This window comes from Schistocerca piceifrons, chromosome X (assembly GCF_021461385.2).
Source record: "Schistocerca piceifrons isolate TAMUIC-IGC-003096 chromosome X, iqSchPice1.1, whole genome shotgun sequence".
Lineage (NCBI taxonomy): Eukaryota > Metazoa > Arthropoda > Insecta > Orthoptera > Acrididae > Schistocerca > Schistocerca piceifrons.
The window spans coordinates 121529126-121545142 of NC_060149.1; the positions used below are offsets into that span (position 1 = coordinate 121529126).

The following is a 16017-nucleotide window of genomic DNA, read 5'->3' on the forward strand; positions in this document are numbered from 1 at the left end:
AATATTCGAGAAAGGAAATAGAAGTAACCCATTGAATTACAGACCCATATCACCGACCTCAATTTTCAGTAGGATTTTGGAGCATATACTGTACTCGAACATTATGAATCACCTTGAACAAAATGACTTATTGAAACATAACCAACACGGATTCAAAAAATATCGTTCTTGTGCACCCTTTATTCCCATGAAGTAATGAGTGCTGTCGACAAGGGATCTCAGATCGATTTCATGTTCCTAGATTTCCAGAAGGCTTTTGATACCGTTCCTCACAAGCGACTATTAATCAAATTGCGTGCATATGGAGTATCGTCTCAGTTGTGTGACTGGATTCGTGATTTCTTCTCAGAGAGGTCACAGTTCGTAGTGATAGGCGGTAAATCATCGAGTAGAACAGAAGTGATATCTGGCGTTCCGCAAGGTAGTGTCATAGGCCCTCTTCTGTTCCTGATTTACATAAATGATCTAGGCGATAATCTGAGCAGCCCCCTTAGATTGTTTGCAGATCACGCTGTAATTTACCGTCTAGAAAAACCATCAGACGATCAATTCAAATTACAAAATGATCTGTATGTAGCGACAAGTGGCAAATAGCACTAAACGAAGAAAAGTGCGAGGTCATCCACACGGGTACTAAAAGAAATCTGATAAATTTTGGGTATATGATAAATCGCACAAATCTAAGGGCTGTCAATTCGACTAAATACCTAGGAATTACAATTACGAACAACGTAAATTGGAAAGACCACATAGATAATATTGTGGTGAAGGCGAAACAAAGACTGCAGTTTGTGCCAGAAGACTTAGAAGATGCGACAGACCCACTAAAGAGACAGCCTACATTACACTTGTCCGTCCTCTGCTGGAATATTGCTGCGCTGTGTGGGATCCTTACCAGGTATGATTGACGGAGGACATCGAAAAAGTGCAAAGAAGGGCAGCTCGTTTCGCGTTATCGCGCAGTAGGGGTGAGAGTGTCACTGATATGATACGCGAGCTGGGGTGGCAGTCACTGAAACAAAGGCGGTTTTCTTTGCGGCGAGATCTATTTACGAAATTTCAATCACCAACTTTCTCTTCCGAATGCGAAAATATTTTGTTGACACCCACCTACGTAGGGAGAAATGATCATCATAATAAAATAAGAGAAATCAGAGTTCGAACGGAAAGATTTAGGTGTTCCTATTCCCCGCGCCATTCGAGAGTGGAATGGTAGAGAAGTAGCATGAAAATGTTTCGATGAACCCTCTGCCAGGCACTTAAGTGTGAATTACAGAGCAACTATGTAGGTGTAAATCACATCAGAAATAAAAGAATTTCGCATGAAATCTCATTATGTTATTACATTGTTTTTGTTACAATTATTATTAATTGTACAGAGACATTATCCACAGGAATATTTTGTGAATAATTATTTTTATATGCCTTAAATTCATTTGTATTGAATTCAAACTGATAGGAGCTACAATATACGAGGGCAGTTCAATAAGTAATGCAACACATTTTTTTCCGAAAGAGGGGTTGTTTTATTCAGCATTGAAATACACCAGGTTATTCCCCAATCTTTTAGCTACACAACACTATTTTTCAACGTAATCTCCATTCAATGCTACGGCCTTACGCCACCTTGAAATGAGGGCCTGTATGCCTGCACGGTACCATTCCACTGGTCGATGTCGGAGCCAACGTCGTACTGCATCAATAACTTCTTCATCATCCGCGTAGTGCCTCCCACGGATTGCGTCCTTCATTGGGCCAAACATATGGAAATCCGACGGTGCGAGATCGGGGCTGTAGGGTGCATGAGGAAGAACAGTCCACTGAAGTTTTGTGAGTTCCTCTCGGGTGCGAAGACTTGTGTGAGGTCTTGCGTTGTCATGAAGAAGGAGAAGTTCGTTCAGATTTTTGTGCCTACGAACACGCTGAAGTCGTTTCTTCAATTTCTGAAGAGTAGCACAATACACTTCAGAGTTGATCGTTTGACCATGGGGAAGGACATCGAACAGAATAACCCCTTCAGCGTCCCAGAAGACTGTAACCATGACTTTACCGGCTGAGGGTATGGCTTTAAACTTTTTCTTAGTAGGGGAGTGGGTGTGGCGCCACTCCATTGATTGCCGTTTTGTTTCAGGTTCGAAGTGATGAACCCATGTTTCATTGCCTGTAACAATCTTTGACAAGAAATTGTCACCCTCAGCCACATGACGAGCAAGCAATTCCGCACAGATGGTTCTCCTTTGCTCTTTATGGTGTTCGGTTAGACAACGAGGGACCCAGCGGGAACAAACCTTTGAATATCCCAACTGGTGAACAATTGTGACAGCACTACCAACAGAGATGTCAAGTTGAGCACTGAGTTGTTTGATGGTGATCCGTCGATCATTTCGAACGAGTGTGTTCGCACGCTCTGCCATTGCAGGAGTCACAGCTGTGCACGGCCGGCCCGCACGCGGGAGATCAGACAGTCTTGCTTGACCTTGCGGCGATGATGACACACGCTTTGCCCAACGACTCACCGTGCTTTTGTCCACTGCCAGATCACCGTAGACATTCTGCAAGCGCCTATGAATATCTGAGATGCCCTGGTTTTCCGCCAAAAGAAACTTGATCACTGCCCGTTGTTTGCAACGCACATCCGTTACAGACGCCATTTTAACAGCTCCGTACGGCGCTGCCACCTGTCGAAAGTCAATGAAACTATACGAGACCAAGCGGGAATGTTTGAAAATATTCCACAAGAAATTTCCGGTTTTTTCAACCAAAATTGGCCAAGAAAAACAATGTGTTGCATTACTTATTGAACTGCCCTCGTACTTAGGTATTCCACGTGTAAATTCTACTTGTGTGGATTTAAAACCTATAGATGTAATAGTAGTAGACTTTGGTATTGCATGAATACATGAGTTTATACGTTGATCTAAGTCCTTCGCATGCACATTATGCTTGTGCACATAGAAAATCACTGAATAGTCCGATGAGTTACGGTTGCCACTGGCTCAGCCTGTCTGTTCCAGCACATAATAAACTGTATAGAGCATGCAAATTGGAAACACTTGAATGACTTAAATAAATGCAGTGTGGAGAGTTTCCAGATGTCAATTTCAGTGTCGGAGCTCCATAATTGTTGACGATAGGCGTCTTCTTGGTAAAGATGGAGATGTCTGGAGGAGGACAAGAGGGGTCATACTTTGTAATCATCAAATTCTTGATGTATTCTGTCATGTTACGTAGAAGGTCCCACTTCCTCTTTGTAAACTTCACTTTAGTGTTGTGCTGAAATTTTATAATTTCTGTTATTATTTGGCAGCCATTATCCGGTGCTATTCCTACGTTTACATGTTTAAATCTGCTTGCAGTTAGTCGGTAAGCAGTGGTGAAGAGCAATAAGCTGAATTCATTTAGCTGTGGCTCGATGAGCGGTAGTGAACATATTGGAAACTAAATATCTGGGGACAGATGTGTGTCGTACTCGAATGTATCAGGTAATGCTGGTTTCTGCTCCAAGACATAAGGGTGCTGTTGCACTGTGGGAGAAATAATAATAATAAACTGAGGCACGGGTCATTACTGAATAATAATGAGCAGTGAGAGAGAGAGGAAGGGGTTGATAATACTTACATTCGACAATGTGAGTCAATATTTTATTCTGCCTGGAGGTGGCAGATGTCTGCTGACGCTCTTTCATGATGAGCGAACTTTCACAATTGTGTACAGAGTATCAGTGCCGAGCCCATGTGCTGGTTAGCTGACCCGGACAATATGGATAAGTGCTGGGATAGAGAACTGCAGTGCCACAGAAATTGGAACAACTCTTTTGGACATGGGGGTGGGCAGGGGTCTTCATTTTAATTGTGGAGGCCTTATTTGGTCATAAATTATACTAAGATAAGGTTGCCTTGGAAAAACATCCAGCAGCCATATTGTGTCATGGTTTATAGCGACAAAGATAAGGGTGACATGTAGTGGTAGCCATATCCGATCATAATGGTCCTAAATATACAGGGTGTAAATTTTAAGTTGACAAGCCAGAATAACTCGATAAATAAGCTTCACACGAAAAAATGTGTATAATCCAAAGTTGATTATTTTCGAGGTGGACATCTGCTGGTGCTAAAATTAGCCCGCCACCCCAGCCCCTGGGGTTGGGGTAGGAGGGAACTTAAAAATTTCAAATGGGAACCCCCATTTTTTTATTGCACAATCCGATTATACATAAAAAATTACGTACATTTTGTCTTAAACATGTGGTTTGATTCTTGGTAGTTGGCGCTGTAATTCAAGAAAATCCGTGTTCTCATTTTTGCGTGGAAAATGGTTACGAGTATACACACATAAAAGAAAAGCAAACAGCTTTAATTTATCTGTTGCACGAAAAATCGTAACTTAACAAATTGCAATTACTTTTTTTTAATTTGGGCTTTGTCTAACATGACACAACATTATTTCCCCCCAGAAAATCGAAAAACACATGACACCTACAAATTAAACGAGTCAAGCAGACCTAAATAACAATACGTATCATTTGAACTACATGAAAACTCATGTGTTTGTGAATCATCAGTAATAAATACAGTTATTCTTGTCATTCTAACTGGTTTAAATTACGTATGAGTCTGTCACGTCTAGGTATACACTGGCTACCTTAAGTTTAACGAACTTGATGGTTACATTAAGTACAAGGCGTCGTTATTTTTATGTAGAAAAAAATCAAAGAACTTGTTAGGTACATTGCCTCAGCACATAACAACCAGCAAATACAGTAGAAGTCCGCCAACTGCAATTACAAATCAGTTTCTCTCCGATGATAAAAGAAACAAAATTTCGTCACAGAGATATCGAGGTTCACTGAAAAATGTAAAAGGCCTCAGGGTGCTCTGAACAACCAATGAGACCGGTGAGGGATATTGTTTCATCATTTTTGTCTGGCAGCTCGTCAGCACGCGAGGTATCTCTTATATACCAGTTATATTCCGCCTGGAAACTGACGACGTCAAGGGGGAGCTAGTTCTGGAGTCAGACTGTAACCGCAGTGTGGATACTGCCGAAGCATAAACATGGAGCTGGTTTTACAATTATCCAACCACATCAAGAAAGAGTTCGAACTTAACGACAGTATTTGCATCAGGTGAATACAGTGAAGCGAACGCGACGGTTTCACGTGGTCTCCAAACCGTAACCGTGTTAGCGCCGCCAAAATCAAAAAAATGGCTCTGAGCACTATGCGACTTAACTTCTGAGGTCATCAGTCGCCTAGAACTTAGAACTAATTAAACCTAACTAACCTAAGGACGTCATACACATCCATGCCCGAGGCAGGATTCGAACCTGCGACCGTAGCGGTCGCTCGGCTCCAGACTGTAGCCCCTAGAACCGCACGGCCACTCCGGTTGGCCCGGCAAAAGCAATTACGAGCTCTAAACAGTGTTGAAAACAACCAAACTATCCCGAAAATCCCCGATGGCATGCTCCTAATCATATACAGTTAAAACTACTAACTGGCTAATATGGGAATTGAATACCTCTACTATATTTAACACCTACGAAACCTAGATCGCAACTATTCTCTCACACGTCAGTTCTGCTAAGATATTCGCTCCACCACAGTTGTATCACTCCCTCAGCACAATTGAGCGTCATGCATTCAACCCTTCCTTCTGCATACGTTTATTCCTCCGGTATGGATCGTTTACCATCTCGTCTAATTTCCCACTCCCGCTATTAAACTGTCCGCGTCTTCAGTTGAGTGGTCAGCACGGCTGACTGTCATGCAAAGGACCGGAGTTCGATTCTCGGTACTGCCAGGGATTTTTTACTCTGTGGGAAGACTGGTGCAGGGCGCACTCAGCCTCGTGAGGCGAAGTGAGGAGCTAATCAGCCGATCAGTAGCGGCTTAGATTAATTCGTGATATGGACAACCAATTGCCGGCGGGGTGGCCGAGCGGTTCTAGGCGCTTCAGTCCGAAGCCGCGCGACTGCTATGGTCGCAGGTTCGAATCCTGCTTCGGGCATGGCTGTGTGTGTTGTCCTTAGGTTAGGTTAGGTTAGGTTTAAGTAGTTCTAAGTTGTAGGGGAGTGATGACCTCAGATGTTAAGTCCCATAGTGCTCAGAGCCATTTGAACGATTTTGAAGTAGCGGTTCCAAGGCCAAATATCCCGACAGCGACCCGGAATGTGGCGTGCTTACCGCATGCCGCTCCATACAGCGTCCAATGAAGCCACTGACAGAGGATTACACGGCGGCCGGTCGGACGCGATTGGCCCGTCCGAGGCCAGAATACGGAACTTTATCCACCTACCTTTACTTTGTTAAGTTTGACACCTTCGTATATACTACACTATCTGAAAACTCGGCACCAACAACCCCAGTGATTCCCTTCTTATTCCTGGTATGCAGTCGTGCCTTAATCGACACGTCCAACCTATTCTACAACTACACACACTTAATACCCTCGTCCAAAGAAACTTCAACTGTTCGGGACGCCTCCAGACACGTCTCTGGCCTGAAATCTTATCGACAAGAGCAGAATTGTCTTCAGTAATGAGTCCAGCTTCGAACTGAGCCATGATGACCAGCGAAGACGTGTCTTCAGACGCCCTGGACAACGATGGGATACCAGCCTGACTGTCACCGCTTGGCGCGACAACCTGGAGTGACTGTATGAGGTGCCATTTCTTTTCATGGCAACATCTCTTTGGTTTTCATCCGCGACGTTCTTATAGCACAGTGGTACGTCGACAATATTCTACGCCCCGTTTAGTTCTCCATCGTGGCAATCAATCCTGGGCTTACATTTCAGCAAGATAATTCCCGCCCGCACACGGCGAGAGTTACTACTGCTTGTCTTCGTACTTGCCAAACCCTACCTTGGCCAGCAAGGTCACCGGATCTCTCCCCAACTCAGAACGTTTGGAGCATTATGAGGAGGGTCCTCTAACCATCTCGGGGTTTCGACAATGTAAGACGGCAATTGGACAGAATATGGCATGATATCCCAATACCTCGGACAATGCCAAGCTGAGCAACTCCTTGCATAAGGACAAGAAGTGGACCTACACCTTTTTGGTTTGCTCAATTGGTGATGCTCTTTCTCTTGAATAAATTATCGAACTTTTCTAAAATTGTAATCATTTGTCTCTCTGTACATGTACATTACATCCACCCATCTCCGTCCTGTTCGGATAATTCTTTCGAGGTGCGTCGTTTTTTTATTTTTTTGAGAGTGTGCATTATTTGAATTTGTTGCATTTTAACCAATTTGGCTGAAGAATGGGCTGCATATACCGCTGTAGCCCCCAAATTCCATATGGGCTTCGCCGCATTCTACCTTGATGATCTGTTGTCACTAGCCACATTAACCTTCACAAGCACAATTTATCCCCTACAGACCACAGTCACTCGACATGCGCTGCTCCTCCTAAGAGAATGCCGTCGTCTTTACGGACCCTTCCTTCACATCAGAGACTGGAATACTCTTACACATCACCGTTAACTAAAGCGGCACATCCGTTACCTTCTACACGCCATAAACTCTGTGACTGGTGGTAGATACGTTTAAAAGTTCCCATAAACTCGACAATTCCCATAAACTCAACAAAATTATGGAAAGCAGTCCACCACCTCACCGATTCTAATACCCTATCACAATATCCTCTCCTTCATAACAACGGGATCCGGTTCCTAGCTGAGTGGTCAGCGCAAATGAATGTCATGCGGAGTACCCGGGTTCGATTACTAGTACTGCTAAGAATCTTTCCCTGATGAAACTAGTGGCAAGGGCCCATCCGTATTACATCCACATGACACTGCGAAGCAGAGAATGACACGGTGGTCTGGAGACATATTACCGCTACCTGAAAACCCCCTAAACCAGTCTTATTGCCCCACACCTAGATTATATCATCACTGATCCCATTGATCCATACTTCGTTCAGTCTGTAGACCACGAACATACCAATAAAACTACCCCAGTACTCACTCCCATCCCATCTCTAATACAGCAACACAAAATGAGTGAACACACCCATTACATCTTAACAAACTAAAACAACACTTGTCAGAAACACAGTACAGCGCCTCGTCACCACTCAGTTACATATTGTAACTTTAAAGGGAGGCCATTTTCGTTTTCACCAGCTCTAGCATAACCGTAAAATCTTTACCCGAACTCTGGATAGCCTTCAAAATACTCCTATTTCATGAAGCGAGCAAACCATGCAGTGAATAATCATTGTACCGACCCGTTACACTTACTTCCATGTTCAGAAAAGCTTTTGAATTTGTTCTAACACAACACATCCACAGACTTGTAGAACAGCACCTTCCTGTTCCTGACACCTAGTGTTGCTTCTCTCCCAAACGCCGAATTTATGCCTTCTGGCGATTTCAGTCTTCACAACTGAACAAAGGGTGTCCCTCTGTTAAGTGGAACGCATTAGCAACTGCGTCTACTGCACTGACAGACCGTCTCCTGTTGTTCAGTTGTGACCACCTGCAAATGGCCTATCTGCTGAAACCAATCTTGGAGAAATTTTGGTGCAACTGGTTCTATGCTTCAATGAAAGTATAACTGTCAGTTCCAGATACTCTTTGTCCAAAGAAAATTAATGGGCTAATTAACTAACCGAAAAATTTGGGCTATAACGCTATAGAAATTCTGCACAGATAACTGTATCATGTGTGAAATCGATTACGTTGCCATCAATACTATCCGCAAAGCCATTAGTGTATACCATTATCATAAATGGTCCTATGAAACTACCTTGGGGCACGCCAGATATTACTTGAGGGCCTGCAGATGACCCTACACCAACGATAACGTGCTCCGTACTGCCCGTTACGAAATTTTCGCTCCAGTCGCAAAGTTTCGAGAACCGACTTTAAATGATGACCCTGGGAATATACAGGGTTATTACAAATGATTGAAGCGATTTCATAAATTCACTGTAGCTCCATTCATTGACATATGGTCACAACACACAACAGATATGTAGAAAAACTCATAAAGTTTTGTTCAGCTGAAGCCGCACTTAAGGTTTCTGCCGCCAGAGCGCTCGAGAGCGCAGTGAGACAAAATGGCGACAGGAGCCGAGAAAGCGTAAAGCCTTACCGTTTACAATTGCATCAAGCCCTGACACCCGATGACAAAGTCAAATGCTTTGAATTTTCGGCGCGGTTGCAACAGCTCATGGAAGAGGATGCGTTCAGTGCGAAACTTGTTTTCATTGATGAAGCAACACTTTTTCTTAATGGTGAAGTGAACAGACACAATGTGCGAATCTGGGCGGTAGAGAATCCTCACGCATTCGTGCAGCAAATTCGCAATTCACCAAAAGTTAACGTGTTTTGTGCAATCTCAAGGTTTAAAGTTTACGGCCCCTTTTTCTTCTGCGAGAAAAACGTTACAGGACACGTGTATCTGGACATGCTGGAAAATTGGGTCATGCCACAACTGGAGACCGACAGCGCCGACTTCATCTTTCAACAGGATGGTGCTCCACCGCACTTCCATCATGATGTTCGGCATTTCTTAAACAGGAGATTGGAAAACCGATGGATCGGTCGTGGTGGAGATCATGATCAGCAATTCATGTCATGGCCTCCACGCTCTCCCGACTTAACCCCATGCGATTTCATTCTGTGGGGTTATGTGAAAGATTCAGTGTTTAAACCTCCTCTACCAAGAAACGTGCCAGAACTGCGAGCTCGCATCAACGATGCTTTCGAACTCATTGATGGGGACATGCTGCGCCGAGTGTGGGAGGAACTTGATTATCGGCTTGATGTCTGCCGAATCACTAAAGGGGCACATATCGAACATTTGTGAATGCCTAAAAAAACTTTTTGAGTTTTTGTATGTGTGTGCAAAGCATTGTAAAAATATCTCAAATAATAAAGTTATTGTAGAGCTGTGAAATAGCTTCAATCATTTGTAATAACGCTGTACTACAATCCCCTCCACATCGCTCACGCAAGGATCGTAATGACAAGATTAGATTAATTATAGCACGCCCGGTGACACGGAAAGAATAATTATTTCCGTGCTCCATACGTGAATGGAACCGTAAAAAACTCCCTGTAAGTGGTACAGTGGGTCGTACCTTCAGCCATGCACATCGCAGTGATTTGCAGAGTATAGATGTAGCTGCCGATGTAGATACCAAATATAAATTGTGTTTTTAGAAGACGTCAATGTAAGCCTCACTCAAAAGCTTTTCGAAACTCAAAAAGGGACGCTGGAGCATGTGTTGACAGCTAGATGTTGAAAGAAACCTTCGTGTAGGAGAACAGTGTAGCCGAACATTATGAGACCCGCGGACAAGATACTTTTATATCTATCTAAAAAGCAAAACCAAACTTTCAGCGTTGACTGCAATACGTAAGAAAAGTTGCGATGCGGCAACCTTCCTGAATAAAGTGCAGTATGCATAGCATGCTTTTAAAGTTTAATACTTTAAAAGCGTGATGGGAGTGATGCTAATACTGTTAAATACAAATAGCATAACTATGATTGATCTTGTATTTTTGTGGACCTGCGAGTCGCGACCAGCACCGCTCCGCGAGCTCTCGTCCAATCTTGCTCGGGACGTCAAGTAGTAAAGCAGCATAGCCTTCAGCTGATAGCAGGCAACCTCTAAGAAGGCGCTTAGTAACGTATGGCCTAAGCGAGGCCTCAATAGCTATCCGTTTACAATTATATGTATGCAGCCAAGAAGAATCCTGTACAACTACTTAAGTACGAGGGTCACTCCAAAGGAAATGCACACTATTTTTTAAAAATACAGTTTTCATCCTGCATGTGTGAAAGTTTTACAGTGTGTAGATATATCCTTCTCGCTTGTTTTCAAACTTAGTTCAACCTGTTCCCGTGAGTGGTGCTGTCACAGCATGTCTTCAAGATGGCTGCTACACTTGACATTCGTCAGAAGCAACGTGCTGTCATAGAATTCCTGTGCTGTGTAAACGAAAGTGTGGGAAACATCTACAATAGGTTGAAAAAGGTGTATGGAGATGCTGCTGTCGAACGCAGTACAGTTTGTCGGTGGGCTAGCAGGTTGTGTGATGAAAGCGGGCACGGCAATATTGAGGATTGTCCTCGCAGCGGCAGGTCTCATACTGCACACACTCCAGACAATATGCATAGAGTTAACGAATTGGTGACTTCTGACAAACGCATCACAGCGAACGAATGGTCACGCTACGTTGGGATAGGGGAATGAAGTGTTTGCAGAATACTGAAAATGTTGGCGTTAAAAAAGGTTTGTGCCAGGTGGGTTCCCAGGATGTTGACAGTGGCTCACAAAGAAACACAAGAACACTGAAACACCTGCCTTACATTCCTGACCTGGCTCCATATGACTATCATCTCTTTGGGAAACTGAAATACTCTCTTCGTGGAACAAGGTTTGAAGGTGATGACTCCCTTGTGCACGCTGCCAAACAGTGGCTCCAACCGGTTGGTCCATAATTTTACCGTGCGGGTATACAGGCGCTGGTTCCAAGACGGCGTAAGGCAGTTGAGAGCGATGGAAATTATGTGGAGAAATGAAAATATTGTTCCTAAAGGATGTATCTACACACTGTAAAACGTTCAAACATGTAGAATAAAAGACGGATTGAAAAAAAAAATAGTGTTCATTTCTTTTGAAGTGACCCTCGTACAATATATATTATTTTTTAACAACGACTTCTAATTATTTTAGTCTTTGCAGATCCAGACCATTCAGCCAGCACCTTATCGACGTTACTGACAAACTTGCTATGATTTATATGTTTCTATTTAGCATTGGCCATCAGTCAACATTGGCGACGACTCGTTCGTCATCATAACGGACAGCATGCCAATAGACCCTGCATTGTGGTCAACATTCTGCGAGTACCCTAACGCCAACAAAGTAGCACTTACCATTAATACGGTAGCCAAGGGCAGCCTAGCAACTCCATTCTCACTTACACATACTGTAATTACCACTAAACAAGTACTTTAAAACGCTAAGCTAGGCATGATATGGTTATCCGCTGAATGATATAGACTAAATCAGCAAATAAGATAGTTTTTCACTGGTGAGAAGCGTAGTACTTTCAAAATTGATAATTAGTTGGTAATTACGGGCAATACTTTGTAATTACAGGCATGTTTGACATCTTAGTTGTGAAAGCGCACGGATAATGTTGATATCTGAAATCCACCTTACCCTACCAGTCAGTGCACCTTAACGTGATAGCCGCCAAACATCTAGCGGAAGGATCAGCACCATAAACGTCACCTCTCTAATACACCGAAGAAGTTTTGGGATGAAAGCAGCAGACTTGGACAAAATAAGTTACTCAGTAGTTATTAGGTTCCCCCTGTGATGGCCGTGACTCGTTTAGGAAACGTGCGAGGTGGTGCGGTGGTTAACACGTTGTACCCTCATTTGGATGCGGTTCAGATTCCTTTCTGGCCATCCAGATTGGGGCTTCCCGTAGTTTTCCAAAATTACTTAGGAATATCGCGATTATTCCTCTGAGGCAGGAAGAGAAAGGAAAGGAAAGGGGAGGGACTATTGATATCAACCGAATCAGGACTTTGTGCGGCATAACAGCGGTGAGTGAAAATGTGTGGTGGACTGGGATTCGAAAGCAGAGTCTTCTGCTTAACAGACAGTTGGATTAACCACTGCGAAACCCGGACACAGTGCTTCTCGCAGTTGTGCGGACTAGCTCGGCACGACTGTCGTTCGACCATCGCTCGTGCGCCGACTATAACACCACGTTCAAACTCACTTAAATCTTGGTAACCTGCCATTGTAGCAGCAATAACCGTTTTGACAACTGCACCAGACACTTGTTGTCTTATATAGGCGTTGCCGACTTCAGCGTCATATTCTGCCTGTTTACATATCTCTGTTTTGAAAACGCATGCGTATACCAGTTTCATTGGCGCTTCAGTGTATATGATAATGACTATCACGCATCATGGACACATGAGAGCAAGAGAAATTCATTATACAACCATGCAATGACAAACACTTGCCTGATCCATATATTTAAGAAAGTGAGGTCACAGACGGAGAAAATACTTGCACTGGATTATTCAAGAAGCTCGGAATTAGAAGCTGTCCAACCATCCTCGTTTTCTTGTGATTTGGCGAAATACAGGATAGTTTCTTCTGGCGGCCCCTATTGTTTCATCTCTAATCCTACTCCCATCTTGACTATAATTATGTGGCGCTAATGAGTTCGATATCGACTAAATTAAATGTAGGTCTTCTCCTTACTAATTGATTAATAGGATACTATAGCTATTACGGACTTCGCAGAGTCTAACACGATAAGCACTATTTACAGGATTTTCGTATCCTCGGTTTATATGAATTTTGAGCATAGACAGAAACATATGTTCTCAACTGGTAAAATACATACGTAATCACTTCAGCTACACACATTTTAATTGTGCGTCTATACTATAAATATTTGTAACAACTTGGATTTGTGTCGGATTCAGTGATGGTATGACACCTATATCACTAATTACAGTTAAGAACGAGAGAGAGAGAGAGAGGCGATAAATACTGTTTCAGTAGCTTGACATGTCATTTAAGTTTGAGATGGTAGAATATGAAAGCAGATAATGAAGCAGCATGAAATTATGAATGTAACAATTTACCTGGAACGTATCATTGATTGAGGTGAGTGATATTATCCCTTGAATCCACCGCGCGCCCTGGTTCCCATATTTCAGGAACGATGGCGTCAAGTCCTTAAACGGTCGACTCTGGGGCTTCACGTAGATTTTAAGAGATCCTGCAAAAGACAGAAGTAATATCTCATTAATCTGTATTTGTAGAAATCATTCTCAAAAGCCTTAGGATACTGTTAACCAAGCTACTAAAGAAGCGACAAAGTTATTAGTAACGAAGCTAGAGCAAGACAAAGCAGACTATTTTTGGCATAATGAAACCACCTTCTGCTTAGAAACTAATGACTGGAGGTCTGGGTAAAAAGCAAGACGTTCCGCGTTGTTACCTGTTGTTGTTGTTGTCTTCATAGTACGAACTGGTTGTCCATATCACGAATTAATCTCTTTGGAAATTAAAGAAAAACCAATAAGAGAGCTGAAAGCTTCTGTCAGGACACAAAACTATTTCGCTTGCAGCAGTGGAGTATAAAGTTTCCCGAAGACCCAGTGGCAATTTACTGTCTGGCTGTGCTGACAGCCGTAATGTTTCTATTTTGGATCCTCTGACCTTTCTTTGCGCGTTCTTGAATTAGTCCCACGAGAATCCATAGCATTGGTCTATAATAATTAAGCTGATTTCAGAAACACTTTTCCTAAATCTGAAATGTTGTTGTTTCAGTCATTGATTGTGATATCGTGCAGTTCTGTATTCCTCTTTCTTGGGAGCTATTCACTTTATTTCAGTATAGCCTCTTCATCTAAAACCATCGATCACCTGCCATACATATTCATATCTAGAGGCCTGATCTCCAAGAACAGTTACCTTCCATTCAGTGATGTGAATTGTGTGCCTCAACGATACAGACGGCTGTACAGTAGGAGTAACATCATCGGAGGGATATTTGTGGAGAGGCCCGACTGACATAATGATCCTACAGAGGAACTTCATCCTTTTCAGTAGCTGCAGAGGCAATGCTCTGGATGATGTGGCTTCCTGGACGAAGGCGTGTGCTCGTGCATTATCACTCTGAAAGACGAGCACATAGCCGAAATGTTGACATTAGGGCTGGACAATAAGTCTTACAGTTAAAATCTCCCTCTGCAGAAAAACTAAGGAGACTGTTCCACTCCAATGATATGAGTTTAACACCACTGGACCCAACTCATCACACGCCACACAGCCATACACTCATAGATATAATAGCAACAAAGCGACCAGATAAAATAATTCGCGCCAATCAGACATCCGCTCCGGGACTGTCTGCTCATGACGTGATATTCTTAAATTACTCAGTGCATACTACCAAAGAAAAATTTCACCTGGTAACCTACAGAAACCTAAAAAATGTTAACCATGACGCTCTTCAAAAGGATTGCTCAGACATCCCTTGGCATGATATAAGCAATGAACCGACTTTAGACGGAAAAATTCGGGAATTATGTCCCAAAATTATTGCACTGTATGATAAACATGCTCCTCAACGCACTGTCAACCCAACTCCCGAGGCGTACGAAGCTTATAGGAAACTCCGAAATAGAACCAAGCAAAGCCTGAGGAATACCAAAATCAGACATGCCCGCTCTGTCGTATGCGGCATATCAAAACCTGCTGCACTGTGGAAAAAGCTGCGCAGTTTCGGTATAGGGAAGCGAAGATCTGACGCTGTTTATCAAGCGTCTGCAGAAGAATTAAACGATTTCTTCTCAACAGCTGTAAACTGCCACGCAGCGACAAATTACCAGCCCCAAGATATCAATCTCTCGAGAGACAAGTTTTTCCTAAAACATGTCACTACCGGCACAGTACACAAGGCAATTATGAGAATCTCTTCCGAGGCAGTAGGAAATGATGGAGTGAGCATTGGCATGATTAAGAGCGTTGTAGACACTATTACTCCAGTTATCACAGACATCTTCAACCTGTCTCTTGTCAGTAGTACATATCCTACTGAGTGGAAGCAAAGTTTAATTCAACCTATACCCAAGACTGACAACCCTAAGTCGCCAGGTGACTACAGGCCGATCAGTATACTACCTGCAATATCTAAAGCCCTAGAATACATCGTCCATGAACAGCTGACGGATTACCTCAAAACTCATAACATCCACGACAAATATCAGTCAGGCTTTCGAAAGCACCATAGTACAGCAACTGCATTAATCAAAGTAACTGATGACATTAAACATGCTATGGACAGACGTGAAGCTACCATCCTAACACTGCTTGACTTTAGCAAGGCTTTTGACACAGTTGACTTTGATATATTACTAACTAAAATGAAGCAGCTGAATTTCTCAAACAGCGCAATACACTGGTTCGACAGCTACCTCAAAAACAGAAGTCAACAAGTCATTTGTG

General features: G+C 43.0%; 1 protein-coding gene across 2 annotated transcripts in view; it reads right to left on the reverse strand.

Annotated features, from left to right (window-relative positions):
- The window catches only part of LOC124721690 (MAM and LDL-receptor class A domain-containing protein 1-like), a 1116850-nt gene that overhangs the window by 384630 nt on the left and 716203 nt on the right, over positions 1 to 16017 (reverse strand). For both annotated transcript variants that reach the window (XM_047246770.1, XM_047246769.1), the window contains exon 6: positions 13647 to 13783. In XM_047246770.1, coding sequence (XP_047102726.1) covers positions 13647 to 13783 — 137 coding nt within the window. The remainder of the gene's footprint in view (positions 1 to 13646; positions 13784 to 16017) is intronic.